At 41.2% G+C, this 19,683-nt stretch overlaps 1 protein-coding gene across 1 annotated transcript in view; it reads right to left on the reverse strand.

Annotated features, from left to right (window-relative positions):
• Nucleotides 1–14,383, reverse strand: part of SLC7A11 (solute carrier family 7 member 11) — an 85,161-nt gene extending 70,778 nt beyond the window's left edge. The window contains exons 1-3 of the mRNA XM_084856069.1: nucleotides 13,806–14,383; nucleotides 10,981–11,107; nucleotides 3,793–3,908 (exon numbers count right to left, since the gene is read on the reverse strand). Of these exons, the coding sequence (XP_084712195.1) occupies nucleotides 3,793–3,908; nucleotides 10,981–11,107; nucleotides 13,806–14,082 (520 nt within the window). The 5' untranslated portion in view covers nucleotides 14,083–14,383. The remainder of the gene's footprint in view (nucleotides 1–3,792; nucleotides 3,909–10,980; nucleotides 11,108–13,805) is intronic.
• Between the last annotated feature and the right edge of the window lie 5,300 nt (nucleotides 14,384–19,683).

Genomic DNA, 19,683 nt, shown 5'->3' on the forward strand with positions numbered 1-19,683 from the left:
ATATAAATTGTATGTATAAATAAATAAATGGTTACACATGTTTTTCCCCTGCTTTTAAATGATTTGGTTGTACAGTGTTGCATATTTATTATTTCAAAGTAACTGTATAATATCACTGCCTTAATTACATATTTTTCTTCCCTAACTGTTGAAAAGAGAGGCTGGAGCATATGCAGGCAAGCTTGGCACATCACTTCCTCTATCTTCCCATAATTTTCTGCCACCCTCCTCTAGCTACAGATTTTGATTACCCTTGATACTCTTATCTTTACCTGCTGAAATAATTATACATTTTGCAGTGAAGCTGTACAATGTTTATTCAGGATTTTTGTATGTGTGTGTATGTGTATATATATATATATATACACACACACACACATTGTATTGTGTGTGTGTGTGTGTGTGTGTGTGTGTGAGAGAGAGAGAGAGAGAGAGAGAGAGAGAGATTATATTAGCATTATATTAGAATAAGAATTACTTTTCTTCCATCAGTAATTTATACCTGATTTTTGGTGCGCTGGAGGAGAAGGTTCTTGTTGTTAAAGATAATGGGAATATGATATAATCCAAATGCTAGAGCATTGGCCACAGAAGGAGACAATTTCTTTTTCAGAGTTTTCATATATCACCTGACTAGTTTGCAATTCTTGTTGAGATTAAAGCCCAGGGTAGCTAAAGTGTAGCACAGCACGTATCTCATTGCTACCATTTAACTTAATGGGTCTTCTGGTTATTCCTATTCTCAAACTATTACCCTAGTTTAGCAAGTGACCATAGAGAACTCTCTTCATCCTAGTTCATTAGAAGTAACTGTATTGTTTTCCCAGGGGGCTTGGATGGTGGCTCTTACCTGCAGGCTCAGGGCAGGATTGACATACTACCATAACAGGCAGTAGGGTTTTTTTGTTGTTCTCCAAGGGCAAATTGGCTTTCTCTGCAGGTTTTAGCATATCTCATACTTGTGTCATCCCAGTTCACCTTACTATAATTATTCCTTCATGCATGTCTTTCAGGGCCTTTCCTGACAGCAGTATAACTTGCACTCAGAGGGCTTCCTAAAGGATACTCTAGTTTCACTGAAGCAGCAACTCACCCAACTTGCTGGGCACAGCCTCTCATTTGGTCCCCATGGCAACAATTTGCTGTTCACACCTATCTCCCTCCACAGGTGTCATTATTTCAGGAGAACTCCACCCTCCTGCCATACTGATTCCTTCTTTTTAATTACTGTATAAAATCCCAGCTTATCTCAAAGATTTTCCCATTAAACTAATCATGTTGAAATCTTATTCCAAAGTATGCACTCATTGTGGTTAAATTAAAGACACTTAGGAAAAAATGTATAATGAAATTTCCTCCCACCACCACCACACCACCAATTCTGCCTCAGGAACCTTTGCAGTTTTCAAACATCTGCTTTACTGTCAGCTTTCCATGAAATATTTTATGCATTAACCTCTACAACTCACAACTTTAATGCAATTCTCCATTTAGAGCTTTGGGTTTTAACATAATTAAGAGAAAAATAAATTTGGTGAGGCATCAATTCTTTCTATTATGTTTCTGCTTGATAGAAATCCACATTCACAAATAACTTAGTTTGCTTGCAGACCTGGAAGTTCAAGGATGAGCCAACAAAAGAAAATGTCAAATGAGTGTATTTCCTTCTTTAACTAGAACTGCCTTGCATGACTTCACATGTTTTTGATGCCTTTTATTTCCTTTCTAATATCTGGAATAGCTGTTTCTTTCTAATAACTGTTTATATAAGAGGCCATCATTATTTTACTAGTAATTCTGGAATAGATATGCTATAGGTGCAGAAGCAGTGGAATCTGTGGATTTGCCGTTTTCTGACATTAGGCGCTGATCCCTCCACAAGATGTTATATTGTCTCCAAAAGACGCACGCTTGAGTTCAGCATTTCCTGAGGTATAGTCCGAAAAAACCTATTTTTTTGCTCTCCTTTTTTCCCCACAATGCCACTGAGTCAAGGCAACATGAGCTTGTGACAATACGATATAAGGAATGAACAGAATTCTTATGCATTCTGAAATGCATAAGAACATAAGAAGAGCCCTGCTGGATCAGACCAAGGGTCCATCTAGTCCAGATTCTGTTCACACAACGGTCAAACAGCTGTCCACAGGAAACCCACAAGCAGGACATGAGTGCAACAGCACCCTCTCACCCATATTCCCCAGCAGCTGGTGTAGCCAAGTCATTTGGAGCATTATAAGTTAAAATAGGAAGCCAGAGGCTGACTTCAGAGCACCTGTGTAATATACTACCTGTAGTGGCCTCCATAGAAAGGCCAAACCTTATCAACAGCAAATGTCCATGTCCTCTCCATGACACAGTATCTGAATACATTAATATTTCAGTCCTCAACAGATTTAGTTACAGTCAGCTTTTTCATATCCAGTCCCACACGAAGTCTGTACCTAATTACTGAGGTCGTTGGAATTTAATTGGTTAGGAGTAGAGAGGAGAGAAATATGTGAAACCGAGAGAAGATATTGAAGCACTGTCAGCTCCCACACATGTTCAACAAACAACTGATGGTATCAAAGGTCACTGAAAGGGCTCAATATCCACATTCTTCTATTTACACATTTGATCTCCAATTGCAGAACACTGACTAGAGTCATAAGCAACATCTTAATATCATAATGATATACCCTTTCACCATAGGCCCTGACATATAGTGTCACACAAGTGCAACTGGCACTGCAAGGCAAGTTTAAACACGCAGCGGTAAATTTCTCAGGTTAGGATGACTGGCACCCTCGCTTCCTTGAAGGAAGGTAGGTAATGCCCAGCAAAGGTCCTAGCTTCTCCCAGTTATTCATCAATCTGGACGCATCCGTCCATCTCATGCCTGGTTACTTGTATACCCCTCCTCCCACTATATCATACTTGAATCTAGGCCATAATGGGACAATGCCCAAGATTCTATACCACATTTTCAGGCTCTGCAGGTGAGCTAGCAGTCACCAACTACAAACACAGAATATGTTTCTTTTTTCCTGTCTATCTAAGAACTGTTAAGGTGCCAGGTGGCTCACTGCCTGGATTATGGAGAGTAGGCGTCTGTTCCCAGTTGCCTGCACCACCATGACAGCTCCCCAGAAGAGGGAACTACAGGCATTTTAATCCAGCAAGAAACTACCTTTGGAAAATGAGGAATAAACCTTGTGAGCCAAAGGTTCCTATCTAACATGTTAACCATATCTCCTCAACTCCACTGCTGCTTCCTACAGCAGCCCAGCCATTATCTCCTTTTCTTGCTGTACCTGCATTTGTGTCTTACCTTGCCTAACCCAGGCTTATTATTTTTCACCTGTACCAGCACCTCACTGTAGTAGCCTCATCCAACTGCTGCTGCTAGTGTTTCACTTCAGCCACCACAACTCCAGAACACCTTGCAAGTGGGTGTAGCTTTCATATTCTCTCCTCCACCCCACCCCTGCCAAATATAGGCCTCTTGTTATAACTTGTCCATATCTCCCTTCCTTTGACAACCCCCCCCCCCCCATACACACACATATAGATTCACTCATATATTCTGTTAAGGGTGCTGTACGGTCATTCTGAGGTATATTCAAAAACAATTTATTTTTGAGACCATTAAAACAACTCAGAGTTTATATTTTAATTTGCCTTAATTTTAATCTCAAGCACAGTCACTCATATGATTTGCATTGTGAATGCACTGAATGCAGAATTTATCCAAATTGTCTGCTGCTTATCACCTGCTTCAACCTCTTTCTCCTAAAAACAGGTACTTACTGATTCCCACAGCTGTGATCAGTTTGACAGCAAGGTCTGGGATTTCACACTGCATAAAAAATGGTTCCAATATGTAGCGTCCAAATGCCAGGGATATTACTGCTGTGGCAGCTGGGCTACAGTACAGAGAGAGAAAGACTGGTCACTTACAAGGGAATATGGAGACATGCCTACATGAAATATATAATATACATTGTATTTGCCAAATTGATCATTAGCCTTCACCACACAAATATAGATTCTCAAATAGATAGCTTAACCAAAGCAGAAATTATAATACCTGATTGAAAAAACATAAACATAGAAAAGACTCAAAATACCCAGCCATTTATTCATTGAGGGAGTTCTAAGAATTCCCCTCTTGTTTTATCCATTGGAAAGGTGACATGATCAGTGATAGCTTAGGGCTGGTTCATACGTTACAGCAGCAGCAAAGAAAACCATTTTTCTGGGCTAAGGCTCCATACCGCTACCACAGCTTGATGGTCTCCACCCAAGCACCAGTGTGGCCCAAAGAAAGGGATGGTGCCAACATGGAAGTTTTGCATAGTGTAGTGCTGCAGTGTGGGGCAGCCCCATAATACGTTATGGAAGCCAAGTGGACCCGAAGATTAGGAAAGTAATTTATACTTATACCTGGCAAATATTTCCAAAAGCATAATGTTTTGTAAACTCTTTGGGCATTCCTCAATACCTTTAAAAAGGATGCAACTTCCAATTAATGAAGGCGGGTTTGGATTTCCGGATCTAGCTATGTACCATCAGGCCTATTTGCTGACCTCTACTAAATTTTGGTCTTTTCCACTCAGATTAGATTTTCCACCTTACTCAGTGTTGGAATCTTCTTGTCTGGAGCCTATCTTTAAATGGATGGCGTTAGGTTATTGGCATATTAAGGTAGACAGAGCTCCTCCCACAATTTTGACACTCAGAGAAGTTTGGCATGTAATGTCACGTCAGTTACAGTTTGATCCATTTTTCCAAGCTAAACTGACTTTATGGGGAAATCCATATTTAAGAATTGGCAAGAAAATGTTTTTATGGCTGACCTGGACAGATAAAATGGTTTTTACCCTGGATCAATTAGTGGGGGTTGATGATGAGTTTTTGTTATTTTCAACTTTGTGAGATCAATTTGATTTGCCTGCTACAGCGGAATAGCAGTACTTGCAATTGAAACATTCGTTGGTATCTAGATTCGGTCCTGCTGCTTTTACTTTTTTTTTTCTTAGGTTTTGATATGTTTTTCGGTTGTTTTGTTAAAATTCACAATAAAAAAATTGGGGGGGGAATAAAAAAGTAATTTTGGCAACAACTTTGCCATGTATTAAAGGCCAAATATATGACCCAGGTTTTATAATTCCCAACTAAGAATGTTAATTGTTGACTATTAGATAGCATATCCCATTTGATATCAGCAGGAAATGTAATATAATTTGAAGCATATGCTTTGCAGAAAGAGGCTAATTTAGTGAAAATCACACAGCCTTACTGGAGCATTGTCTGTCTTCTGGAATCTTCGCAGGTTTAACGATCAGCAAAATATACACATTCTCCCCCCACCCCCAGTTTTGCCAGTTTCCTCCCATATGGTTCATTGATACCACCAGCAGATGGCACCGTTTTATCGTGTGATTTAGGTATATTTCTGTATTTTCGGTGACTTTTAAAATGGTGAATTAACCCTTGAAAACAACGCGAGAGGCATCGGAGGTTGACGGCATTGTGAAAAGGACCCGTGAACTTCCATGAGTGAACAGTCACGAGTGCACAATAAAAGCCTCATGTAGAGACGCTCATATACCTTTAAACAGCAATACTCTGATGTGTACAAGGGCTTCCCTCTTCCTAGGTCTGCACACACAGGTGGCTCCTCCCATAGAAGTGAATGACAAACCTGCTCATGGAGAAGTTCCGTGTGTACACAAGGGTGATGTCAGGGTGGAGACTAAGCCCATAGAGCCCCAGAGCAGTTCTGATTCTGAGGAAGAGCAACAACCCATGGGAGAGGAGCTTGCTCATCTCTCACAGGCACAGCGGCAGGGAGAGATTCCTCCTGCCTGCATTCCTGAGAGAGACAGTGACCCTGGCAGCGAGAAAGCGGGGGAGGGGGTTTTGCTGGATGCTCAGCGCAGACGCAGGGAGCGACGACAGATGGAGGATGCAGAAAGGAGGCACTCTGCTCACTTGGTGCTAAAACAACGGTCGCGTCCTGAGGACCCAAGGGAAAGAGGGAGGATCTCTCCCTAGCCCATAAGTTCAGAGTCTTCCTGCAGTTCTCCTTCAAACGGGGACCAACTGCCTTACCCGGCACTTAGGCTACTCTGCTAACTACCCCAGTGCAGTTCCTTGCTTAGTCGCTGGTGATTAGCATCTGAAAGAGTCATTCAGTTGTAAAAGGAATAAAGCCTTGGAAAGAATCCTTTTCATCTGTGTCTTGAGTTGGCTATTGGAGGGGACTGTAAGAGGCAGCTAGGGCGCTCCTGACAGGTTATACCTTGCTCTGTGTTAGAGTAATAGGAAGAGATCCATCAACATCACATAGGCACTCACTGTTTTATATTCATTATACAATAGGAGTTGAATCTATCACCAACTCTCATATAAGTTTTTAAGCCTGCACCACTTGCAGAACTTTGGAACATAGTGTTTCTCTGAAAGCAGATGCAAACATCATTGCAGCTGGGTAACCTTTGCAATTATTAATTGTTCATGAGAACAGTCTATTCATGTGAACAATGTAATATCAGAAAACAAAAGTCACACAAGATTGTGGCTCCCCTTCCCATGAATAGAAAAATTGCACCTTGCACACTTTAAAAGAAATATTTTTTATACATGAAATCCATCTAAACAGGAAGTCAAGAGAGAACAAATTCTCCTGTTCTGTCAAGTTTTCTGTAGCTGCAATACATGTACTTCTGTGGGTTTTTTCTTAGTTCATAATTTTGAGACTTTCATAAACTTCATTTCTACATCATGCATGCATCAAAGCTACCAGGCCTTCCTGAAACCAGAGAACATCCCTCAGTTCCCACAAGAAACTCATGTTTCACAAAATGCCACAGACAGAGTGAACAGATTGCAGAAAACACTTAGTGCAATTCAAAAAAGAAAGTGGCTCATCTCAGAACATCTAAAAAGAACAATTCAGGATGGATTCAAGTGACTTCCTCACTCTACTCCACCTCTCTTACCTCCAGCCACAGTACCTCTACATATTACACTAATCGTTTCTAGGCCAGCTTTAAAAAGGTAAAGGTGTCCCCAACTAATCGTGTCCGACTCTAGGGTGTGGTGCTCATCTCCATTTCTAAGCCGAAGACTCAGCGCTGTCCAAAGACGCTTCTGTGGTCATGTGGCCGGCATGACTGAACACCGAGGTGCACGGAACGCTGTTACCTTTCCCGCCAAAGCGGTACCTATTTATCTACTTGCAATTTCTTGCTTTCGAACTGCTAGGTTGGCAGGAGCTGGGACTGAAGACGGGAGCTCGCTCCGTCACGTGGCACTCGGGTCTCGAACTGCTGTCCTGCCGACCTTCCGGTCTGCAGTTCAGCGTCTTAACCACTAAGCCACCGCGGTCCCTATAGGCCAGATTTACCAGGCTGATAAAAGGCTGTCTTCTGGCAGAATAGAACTAGGGCTACAATAAGTAGATGTCCTCATGGCACTGGAGCTAAATTTTCTCCCACTTATTCATGTTCCAGAAGGGCTTATTCTTTGAACATGAAGAAGTGGTTTGCAGATGCGTACAGAAACACATGATCTGAGCAAACATGGTGCAGTATGCATTACACTCATCTCGGATTAGATATTTGCAGATTTGGCATCTCCAGCAAATAACTGATCATGACTGAGCTCAGCACACACCTGCCAAGATTAGGGATTATGGGGACTTTTGAGCATATGGCAACATGACAGAAAAGTCTAACTGGGCAGCCCCAAAATTGTGGTTACTATAGGGATATACGAAAGTCACTTACCTTTTCGCGGATTCTGTTCATGGTGGGAGGGAGGCGTTCCGTCCCTTCCCCCAGAATCCTCGACGGGGGGGGAGGCGATCCGGTCCTCCCCCCCCCCAGAATCCTCGACCGCCGCCTGTGTTCTGCGGCCCAGGCCAGGGCCATCCGCAGCTGGATTTCTGGCCGCGGAGGGCTCTGGGTAAAAAAAAAAATGCATACGCAAATGGCGGCGGCTACAGCCGCCACCATTTGCATTCCTTATTTTTCGCTGTCTTAGTCTAAGTCAATATTTACGTAGACTAAGACGAAGAAAAGAAAGGGGAATGCAAATAGTGTACTGGGCGCTATTTACATTTCCCTTTCTTGTCTTCGTCTTAGTCTACATAAATATTTGCATAGACTAAGACGGCAAAAAATAAGGAACACAAATGGCGGCAGCCATAGCCGCTGCCATTTGCATACGCGGTTTGTTTGGTTTTTTTACCCAGATGTGATAGGCTACGTAAGTCTTTACGTAGCCTATCATGTCTATGGGGGGGGGAGAAAAAAAAACACAGACTGCAAATGGCCGAAGCCACCACTGGAGCTGCCGCCATCCAAAACATCTGCCCCAGGTAAATCTTGTCCCGGGGGGATCCACGGGGGGTGGTGGGGTGGCAGGCCATTCCATGATGGATTTTGGGGGGCCAAATGCACTGGCATTCGGCCTCACCGAGATCCATCGCGGAATTCTCTGACATCCATAGTTACTACACTATGAAAGTGAAAGCAAGTCCTTAAGGCAACTTGGAGTAGAGAAGCGGAGGACAGGGAAAGAGTCAAACACCTCATTCCTTCTCTGTTCCAAATCCAATCTCACAAAACTGTTTTTCCTTTCTTTATGAAAGAAAAACCAGCATTGGGGCTATCTTATGCACATGCGTACATCATGGTTAGTTAGCCCATGAGAATTTACCCCATCCTTTAAAAACAAATAGAATTTAGAAACACAAGAGTGGATCAAACTTATTGGGCCCACACCAATTAATTTATAGCAGAAATCAGAAACCTATGCATAATTTTCACAGAGGAGATGCTCTCGATAGCTACAGGTATGAACAAGCATGTCTCCCAAGTCACATGCCAGTTTTAATGTTTCAAAAATATTTTGCATTTATTTGATCCAAGTATTGGGTGTGGGTAAGCGTTTTTACCTAATTAATTCAGTGCTCTCGCAATCTTGTAAGGAGAGTGACGTATTTCCAAGAAACATCAAGTTCATAGTGACTTTGCACTGTTGTTTTTAACCAAATCCTTTGTTGCTTGTTCATAGTGACTTAGCACTGTTGTTTTTAACCAGATCCTTTGTTACTTGCTACAGAGTTACATAAGTGTATGTTGTAATAAGATCAACTGAAATGAGCTGTCCAGACTGAAGGGAAAGAGGAAATGTGATGGCATGTTAATTTCACTGGAGTGAATTACCTTCAGTAATACAAACTTCTCAAATATAGAATTAGGTAAATAGATCAAGAGGCAACCAGATTAGTTAGCCAGCCACTTAACAGTGTGTTTGTTTGCTGTGGTATAAGAGATATTTAAAACAGCAATAGCATACTACACACTGAATCATTCACATAACTGGCCACTGTAGTGTTCATTATTATACCTGACTAGCAGTGAAAATAGTAGTTTTACAATGTTGTAAACAAGCAGCAGAGACTCTAAGAATGGAATATCTCTGAAGGGGGGCAGGGCATATTAGTAGTCCTGAACCAGTTTAGCCCGCTATACTTCTTTTGCACACAGGGAATGAAATGTTAGAGGAAGTATAATCTTTTCTGATTACCAGGAGCTAATAAACACAAATTCAATCTGACAAAAATTAGCATATTTTCTAAAAGGCACCTAAAGATAACGTTTTCATCAGGATCCAGATGAACAGGTCCTGCTACAGCACACCTGGCAGTCATCCTCACCTTTAATTTCTTTTGGTTGCTGTCTGAAACACTCCCACTCAGGGAGCCCTCATAGTCTGCCACACCCAACCCACTGGAAATCTATCGCTCAGATTCTAGTGGGATTCTCTTTTTTCAGAGAAAGCAGGACATTAATTTAGAACTACTTTTGCCTATTATCCAAAGACCCTAGACTGAATTTTGAGATGATCCCACAAAGACAATACTTTCTAATTAGAAAGACAACATGAAACATACTGATATGCAAAGCCTCAATATATTTGCAATCCTTGAGTGTGTGTGCACGCAGTTCATGTGCATTTGGGATTTGTGTTTTCTTTGTTATCAAGGAGTTCCCTCCTAGCAGACTACCAAACCAAATTTTGAACAAAAATGAGGGTAGGCATTTGCTTAAATCCTTCCTCTTTATGAAGGCCTTTTAATTGGTCTAGGGCACAATCCTATGCATATTTAGACAGAAAAAAGTCCTACAACTCCCAGCATTCCTCAGCCAGCCACACTGGGTAGGTAATATTGGGAGTTATAGGACTTTTTTCTGTCTAAACATTCATAGGATTGTGCCGTTATTGCTGTTCTGTTAATTCTCTTGTATTTTATTGTTGCATTACCGTGATTTTACTGTATATGCTTTTTATCTATATTGTAAACCACCTTGGGGGCCCTTGTGGCCAAAAGGTGGGACATAGATCTTATAAATAAAATAAAATTTAGGATAGATAATTATATGGCTTGATTAGTTTTGAACAATAATTATGATTTGACTTACTAAATGGGTATCATTGATGTTTCCTGTCAGCTTGGAATCTAGATCAAATTAAACACATTTTTAATGTTCTTTGACTTTCAAAAGCACACTAGCAGTAGAACTAGTGCCAGCATCAAAGGCAGGCATAGGCGGGCACCTGCCAAGGGCCCACATACCAGCAGGGCCCCAGTGACAAAAGCCCCCTGGAGTTGCTCCTCCTCTTCACCATGGCAACCTGGTTGTTCACCTGCCTCTTGCCCTGGCTCAGACAATGGTGGACGTGAGAAGGAGAAGCAGTAGATGCTACTGCCTACTTGCTCACTAGCTCTCCGCCTGTCAAGCAAGCAAGTCATAGCAAGCATGAGAAAGAGGATAGGAGGTGGTGAGCAGATGGCAAGGACAGTGGGAAGGTAGACTCACTAAGAGAGAGGGCCCACTGAGGGTGTCTTGCCCAAAGGCCCTCAAAAACCTGCAGCTGGCACTGAGTAGACAAAAATATATATAAGCAGAGTTTACTTACCGTATGACAAGCAGCTCCACCCAAACCCTTACAAACGCAGGTAGTGGGCCAAAGGCTTCCAGGATGTATGTATAGTGCCCACCAGATTTCTTGATACTTGTGCCCAGTTCAGCGTAGCAAAGAGCACCTATGAAAATATACTTAATCTTAAAACAAGGTTTTGGAAAGACAAGTAGGTCATATTTATCTAAAATGTTTAGAATTAATAATCAGGCACTTATTTGTTGTTAATAAGCATATTTTCATTCCACTCATTCACTAGCATACATGCAGAAGTGACATTTCTTATATATCCTCCTTCCCCCACCCCAAAGAAGCACACAAATATTTAGGGAGACTTGTTAACATTGCGTTGACTGGTCTTCTGCCAATAGAGTTTGAATAAGTGTGTGGCCACAGGCTGTGTGCAAAGTTCACTTTGCAAGCAGACCCAGCAGGCTATGTTCTTTCATACAGCAGATTGTGGGTGTTCTTAGCCTCTGCACGTAATTGGCCATTATTCAAACTGTGTTGAGACAAGGAAAGAATCATTGTGATTTGAAAAAATGTGCCCTGAACAGTGATGTTAATTTGGATGCTCTTTCTTTTTAACATAGGATACAATCCATTTCCAAAGGCAGGCAACAGCAAAACTCTCATTGGAAAGTGTCTCTCATTTTACTGTGGACTTTGATAGAACTAATCAGCAGTTCTTAAGACTATTGCAGGATTTCATTGGATGTTTTCATTGTCACATTTGAGTGTCTCAATCTTCCTCTTTTTAAAATTTCAATTAATTAAAACATAATATCTAAGGGCCTTTAAATAGGCCTGACCAAGTCACTTGCACCTCAATTTGGCTTTCTTTTCAACTCACTCTCTATAGCACTTTGTGCCAACTTTGTATATAAAGCTAGTGAATATAATTAACATAGGTAAATAAACATACACCCCTTTTCTAAGAAAAATTCCAATGCTGTTTGAAAATTATCCCCTTTTAATTAACATCTCCTAAATTTAGATATTTTATTTATTTATTTATTTATTTATTTCTATATTGCCCAATAGCCAAAGCTCTCTGGCTAGTTCACAAAAATTAAACCCAGAAAGTACACAGTAAAACAATACAACAATATAAAAGCATTTAAACCACAATATAACAATGCAACTAGAATAAAACCTACCAGCAATGCAGAGATTTAAAATACAGGTTTACATAGCAAAGCTAAAAGACTAGAAAACTAAAATACTAAAATGCCTGGGGGAATAAAAAGGTCTTCACCTGGCGCAGGAAGGGATACAATGTAGGTGCCAGGCAAACCTCGCTAGGGAGCTCATTCCACAGCCGGGGTGCCACAGCAGAAAAGGCCCTCTTCTTAGTAGCCACCCGCCTCACTTCCTTTGGCAGGGGCTCACAGAGAAGGACCGCTGATTATAAATTAACGATAAAATTACATTTAAGAATTTCACAGCTACCTGGGTTTTTTTAAATTTAAGAATTCTGTAACTGTATCTCTTCTTGCAAAATCCATGAAGAAAAAAAATGGAAGATGGAACTGTTTGAAGGCAGTGGCAATCATATTGTAGTCAAAGATGTACAGAGAACATTAGGAAGACCTTTACTGGCCAAATCTTTTTAGGAGTATTTAACACAAAATGCAAATTTACATGTTATAAAGTTGAGAAGGGTAAATTCATTTTGACTTTGTCCAGCTGTATGTCAAGCAAGGGTAGATGAAGTGTTGTCTCTGTCTTTTAAGTGCATAATAAGTTGACACAAGGTGACATTCCACTTCTTGAGTGGAGATTTCCCACCCAAACAATAAGCAGTCTGGGCTAATAATCATGCCTATAGTCATGAAGTGTTTCAGCTTCTTTGAGATTAACTTATTATGACAATCAAGGAACTCATTGTTTCATAGATTTAAGGGGGAGGGAACTGCCGAATCAATGTAATTCTTTGTATTCCCTATATAGTTGACAAATATTTGCAAAAAGCTGGCATATACTTCCGTAAATTTAAAAAAGTCAGGCCAACTACTAACACTTGTCCCAACAATACAATTTTACACATGTCTACTCAGAAGTATGTCCAAATGTCAATGGGACTTACTGCCAGGTAAGTGGGTATAGGATTGCTGCTTAAGACTTAATTTGAGCGTTCCAAAACCTATTTTTAATAACAAGGCTTGAACTACAAGTGCTAGAACTACAGATGCAATAACCAAGATAAGAGTTCTTCTAACCATGGGCAGGGTGCCTTACTTTCACAACATTTGGGATTAGAGATGAGGGTCTCCAGGTCATTATACACAAATTCCAGGCAGACCCAAGCCTCAGAAATCTCTCCTTTTAAAAAATCAGTGTGAATCTTCCCCCACACCACTCCCTTCTTCTTGCTAGCAAATAGTTCAGCAGAAGTTTAGTCCATTTGACATGGCATCTAACCAATGTGGAACAAGGCATATGGTTCACAGATGATCTTCAGATGGAGTAGTTCATTTCCCCATCTGCCAACACTCTGCAAGCATGCTGTAACTTGTTCTTAGAGCTCAAGCAGAAAGCCGATACAAAAAGCAAACTTTATGATGTGATAAAGGAGACTCCTCTCTCCAATTACTTCAGGAAGTCATCAGGAATATCGTTCGGACTTCGAAGTCCTTATACAATTGTTCAGCAGAGTTTTGCGTGGCTGTGTGAGGGCCTACCAAGTAGCAACATCCCCCCCCCCCGACCAAACCAGTATTAGTTCTGGGTCTCAAACCAGGCTTTGCTCTCCATTATCAAACAGTTAAAACATCTGCCAGTTACCCCCAAGGATCAATTATAAACTTCCACAAACTTACCAAAGAGTGAAAGGATGCCACAGACAGTCCAGACAGTCAAGGACATTCCCACACTGCCTGTGTGCTCGAGGATTCCTTTGGGAGAGATGAAGATTCCTGCTCCAATGATAGTGCCAATTATGATGGATATGCCTCTCAGCAGAGTTACTTTCTTCTTCAGCACCACTTTATCCTCTTGGGCTGTCTTGGTGTCACACACAGAGGGCAACTTGCCATTAGATTGCCCCTGCAGGTAGCTGCCATTAGAGACTGTTGATACAGGAGGCTTCCTAAACATGCTTTAATGCTGCCCACGGACCCAAGAAAGAATTTTTGAAAACTCCAAAGGCAGTTCAGGTCTTTCTTTCCTCTTTCGTGCTCTCTCCCTCTCTCTCTCTCTCTCTCTCTCTCTCTCTCTCTGCCTTTGTTTAGCTAATTGCTTTTACACACACACACTGCCTGTAGCCTTTCAACCCACTTGTGCCAACAGGTAGAAAACTCTTCAGGTGTTTCTTACTTTTCACTGCTATCTAAATGCCTCTCAAGAACACCTGCCCTTTCACACGGCTACCTTGGTGCTGTTCTATCACTGGAAGCCAGCTCAGCTTCCGCATGGTCTTGTATTTAAGCTCTCCTGTCATACTAAGTTACTCTTGCTGAATGATGATGCAAATTCTCCAGGTTTGCATCAGCCATAGGAGTGAGATCTGGCATTACTCAGCACTTTTCTTATTCACAGCACTAGCAGGATGTTGCACAACTCCTTTGAGGAAACAAACAAAAGAACCGATCCTTAGTTAGTGAGTTACTATATTGGCACATAGCCAAATATTTAAAGTGATTCCTAGTGAGAAGCCAATGTCTGTTTTAAAACACACATAAATGTGCTGCTTATATAAGGAAAAAACAAAAAAGACCAACAATAATATGTCATTTTGCGTTTCTATCTGGGGGGGTGGGGGAGGTTACCTCAACTATCATCCGCTAACAAGGGTGATGCCCATTCTTAGTTTTAATTTATTTTTGTTTGGACCTAAATCAACATTTTATATGAAGTTCTCACACTTTTACAGAAAAGAGTGCATGTCAACCTTTTTGCTTCCCCATGTTGCCTAGCAGCTCAGCCAATCCAGACAAAAGGTGTCTATGCTCCTATAATTTGTTAATTCTAACAGGTATTTTGTTTCTGGGGTTTTTTTTAACTGAATCTCTCAGTAGGTTGTTGTTGTTTTTTAAGTGTTCCTTTGGGTCAGATGATCAAAATTGTTCTTTAGCAGTTGTATCCCCTTCTTGTAAATACTGCTAGTGCCGACAGTGTTACTGAATGCTGGTGAAGCTGGATCTCATTTTCATGTTGCATTCATGCTCTCTTAAACAGATTAAGTTTGCTTTGATTTCCTGCCTCATATGACTGACTAGAGCCCGTTTCATACCATTTAAATCATGCATAGATTGAATGCACAAAGGGAGAGAGGGATCACGTCTGTTGGCCATGCCTCTGATTCCTGTGCGTATAGTGGATGTTTTGATTAATTCCTCAGTACTGGTAGCTATGAGTCTATAGCCTCCAACATGATCGCGAATCCTGCACAATCAGGATTTCCATTCATATGAAAAAATCACATGTGGGTCCTAATCCACTAGTTAATCACTAATGATGGTGAGAATTCCACATGAGGTAATGACAGGAATGTACCTCATTGACCGTATTCTCTTACAAGAACTGTTTATATCAAAGATTAATGTGCAGATTGTTTCTAAATTAGGAGCATAATCCCTATAAAAATCAATTATATATATATTTCAACAGTTCCTCCAAAGTATGGATCCCTACAAAAAGCTTTGCATGTTCACAAGGTTTCTACATAAGCCCAGCTTCTATACCTACATCCACTCACACCCTGAATGCGCTGTTTTACACATGGTAAATGGGGCAAGTAAGATAAATTAGGGCACAATCCCATGCATGTTTAGACAGAAAAAGTCCTACAACTCCCAGCATGCCCCAGCCAGCATAGCTGGGTGGGGCATGTTGGGAGTTGATGGACCTTTTTTTTTTGTTTGTTTAAATATACCTAGGATTGTGCCCTTAATTCTTCAGTGCTGGTAGCCATTTGTAAAGTGGTAGCATATTTTAGAAGCCTTTTAAAAAGGCTCACTTTATTCAGCACTGATTCATAGAACCCTCACTGCCACTTATGCAGCACCTTCTCATAGAGCCGCAGCTGCCACTTTTCCTAGGAACCACATCCACTTAAAATGGTGGGTGGAGCTTGACACAAAGAAGAGCTGGACCTCACGTTCTTCATCCCTTCTACCAGAGGGGACAGAGACCAAGGTGCTCTTGCCATGCAGAGACAGCAGGATTTACCTTCCACACACACAAATATATTGGCTTGGCTCAGCTGAAACATTAAACAACTATGGTTCTCCACAAATAAACCTGCTCAAACTTGGGTCTGGAGCTTTCCCATATCTTCTCTTGTCCTCTTGTAACTGCCAAAAAAAGAGATTAGAAGCATCCACTTCCAGATTTAAACTAACCACATTTTTGTTACATCCAACAAGGACAAACTATGTTTAGTTTAAATTATTTACAGAAACAAGCCAAGATCAAACTCCAGCTTTACACTCCTGTAAAAGCCTCCCATTTTTACACTCCCAGAGCTTCTGTTGCTGCTAGCTTGGGGGGAGGTCCTTTTCCTGTCTTAGGGTGCAATCCTAGACCTAATCTTTAGACCAAAAAAAGTCCTACAACTCCCAGCACGGCTGACTGGGAAATGCTGGGAGTTGTAGGACTACTTTCAGTCTAAACATGCATAGGACTGTGTCCTTAGCTTTGGAGAAAGTGTCTAAGGGCATAATACTCTCTGCGTATGGAGGGTCACTGAGATAAAAGGCCTATGCAGGCGGGGCGGGGGGATTATAAAGGCAGATTTTGCTCACAGGCCTCCAGCTACCTATCCCTAGTCTAGGAAGTGAGGACTGTGTTTATTGTGTCTTGAAATTAGACAGATCAAATCCAGACGTGAATTATCATAATTTAATTTCCTGTGCTTGTATTGCATCATTTGCAGAAAGGTTTGTCTTTGATGCAATCTCTACTAAGCCATTGTTTGGGAACTCCGTGGGTCATATATCCTCAAAGGCAGGTATGACTACACGGTCATTAAAAGTTTTCCTTAAACATTTGCATTGTTGAGACATATTCTCCCTTCGACTTGCAAAGGCTATTCACAGTTGCCAGATGAAAAGCTAGCATGAAAGATTCCTCAAATGGCTGATCTATAAAGAATAACAAGCATTTCCCCAAAATACTGATCTCTGGCACAGAAAGGTGTAACGGTCTAGCAAACTATACTCATATGTGCAGGAGGGCAGTAGAGTGTGTGTGTGTGGGGGGGAATTATGGGCTTCCCTCATGGCTTCTTTAGTGCTGTAATCCTAAACTGAAAGTAATGTGAAAAGATACTATTAACATATGAAAGAAGCACCAACTAGTACAGTAGTTTTGTGCCACCTATGCTAATTCTGTTTGGGGGAGTGGAAGGGATCATAATTAACAAGGGCAAGCTTCTTCCTTATAAATGCTAACCTGACTGTCAAGATAATCTTGACGCACTAAGTACTAATCATTAAAGAAAAGGCAGGTTCTGTGCCTACTGACTTTAGACCGAAATTTCTCCTCAGAATCCTTCTTTCTGCAAGCGTCTCTTATTACTGCCAAAGAAATGCCAGGCCCTGAAAAGGCTTTTGTCATCAAACTACTAATTAATTAATTATGCTGACATATTATTTAATGCACCACAGTAATACAGCATAACACTAATCAGATGTGTCTCTGCTCTGATAGACCATTAAAGCGAGATGTGAAAGAACGATGGGACAGGAAACGGAACGAGGAGCTATGCATGAGACTGTGAGGGGGGAAATGTGAGGAAATGCATATTGCATTAATTCCATACATGGTTTGATTCTCAAATGGTATCATGCTTCCTCCTCGACTAGTATTCTGTCTTCAGCCCCTGCCTTCACACTAGCTCATCTTTGTGATGAATAATAGTCAAACTGGCCTTCATGGGGAGCGATCATCATAAAATTACCAGGGAAGTGTTTACAAGGTGCCATGCATGGATGACCCAATACAAATGGATACACAGTCACCAGCATTTTGGACGTGCCATGCATCTGTGGCACAGGTGCTACAGGTATGAATTTTAGCCAGGTATATTTTATTGGGGTATTTGCAAATAAGAATTTGGGGAGATCTTCAGTGGCAGAAGTGGCCAACTCCAAAACAAATTTGATCATGTAGTTTGCTGTTCTTCCTGGTGCACAATAAGTGCACAAGAGAAATAATTTAAGGGAACCTTTAATTGGCATTGAGGAAGAATATAAACAGTGAGTGACGGGGACTTATTTTTTCCTTCTCTTCGCAAACATATATGTTTGAGGTGATGGGAATGCACTAAGCAAAGAACTTTATCATTGCACAATCTTATGGGAAGAATGTAGCATGAAGCTGATCTTTTAGTTTTGGCGTTAGCTATGATCAACTCTGCAGCTAAAGTGTTAGCACCAAACCATAGTAGGAAGAGAGAAAGCCAACCATACTTCAAGATATCCCCAAGCATATTCTATGATATTTCCAAAGCAGGCCCTGCATCCAAACCTGGTAAGACTGCTTTCAATTGTGAAGAAGCAGAAGCAGAAGAAATTTTACTTGTTGATGTATTTATTCAATACATATCCCACCTTTCCACCAAAATGGCTAACAATAATAAAATACAAATTGAAAACAAAATCTTAATTATTACATAACATAAAAATACAGTTAAAACACAACAATTAAAGAAGTCTAGTTTGTTAGACTAAGGGAGCAATCCTATGGCTGCCAGACAGTAGATAGACGGCCATAGAATATCTGGTTTTCCAGGAACCAGCCTCGAAGCCCGTGCTCTGAGGTCAGTTCCTGGAGAAATGACCTTCCCCCACTTCCATGCTGCCTCTGAGGCAGCGCAGTACAGCCCTGTCCTCCACGCTCGCAAGAGGAGTGCTGGGTGGCCAAAAAGGGGCATTCCAGGAGGCGTTCCAAGGCGGGGAAGGCGGAAATGCCTGTACAACACATCCAATGTGTCGTACAGCAGCCTCCTCCCCCACTCAGCCCTCCCCTGGCTAGACAGCCACAATTGGCTGTCTAGCCGAAAATGCAGAGCAGGAGAAGCACAGAGGGAATGATCCCCTCCGTGCTTCTCCTGCCCTGCATTGGATAGGCGGTCACCTCCGAGTTCGGCGGCAGCCACCTATCTGAATAGGATTGCACCCTAACTAACTTGTTTTGACATTTGCCAGTTCTTCTTTAGTGTGATATTAATTTTTACAGCAGGAGAAGCTAAGACAACAATTTTCCAGACAGCAAACCCAGTTCAAAGAAAGAAAGTTGTACCTAAGTGACTAAAAGCAAACCTATACATGTCTACCCAGAAATAAGTGCCTCTGACTTCAATGAGGCTTATTCTCAGGAAAGTGGATATAGGATTGCAGTCTTAAGTTCTATTGATTTCAATAGTATATGGCATACTGTCATTCCCTGTCATAGACTATGTGACCATGGAGTTTTGGACTCAAGTTTTCTGGATTACTTCATTCAAAAAACAAGGAAATAAAACTTGCATATGTATAGATAACCCGCAGGTAGTAATTCAGTTTTTTTTCAGTTTGGAGGAGGGTAAAGGACACAAATTTAACATTGTTTTAACTTTTTTTTCACCAAACTATATAGATGGTGCCAATACCACTGAATAAGAATCTATGAGAACAATGGTATTGTCCAAAAATAGAGCAACAGCCTTCAAAATCCTATATTCTAAGCATCAAAACAGTTTTTTGTAAGAGGGTT

Source organism: Heloderma suspectum, chromosome 5 (genome assembly GCF_057233095.1).
Source record: "Heloderma suspectum isolate Gila_16-S chromosome 5, 16-S_ref, whole genome shotgun sequence".
Lineage (NCBI taxonomy): Eukaryota > Metazoa > Chordata > Lepidosauria > Squamata > Helodermatidae > Heloderma > Heloderma suspectum.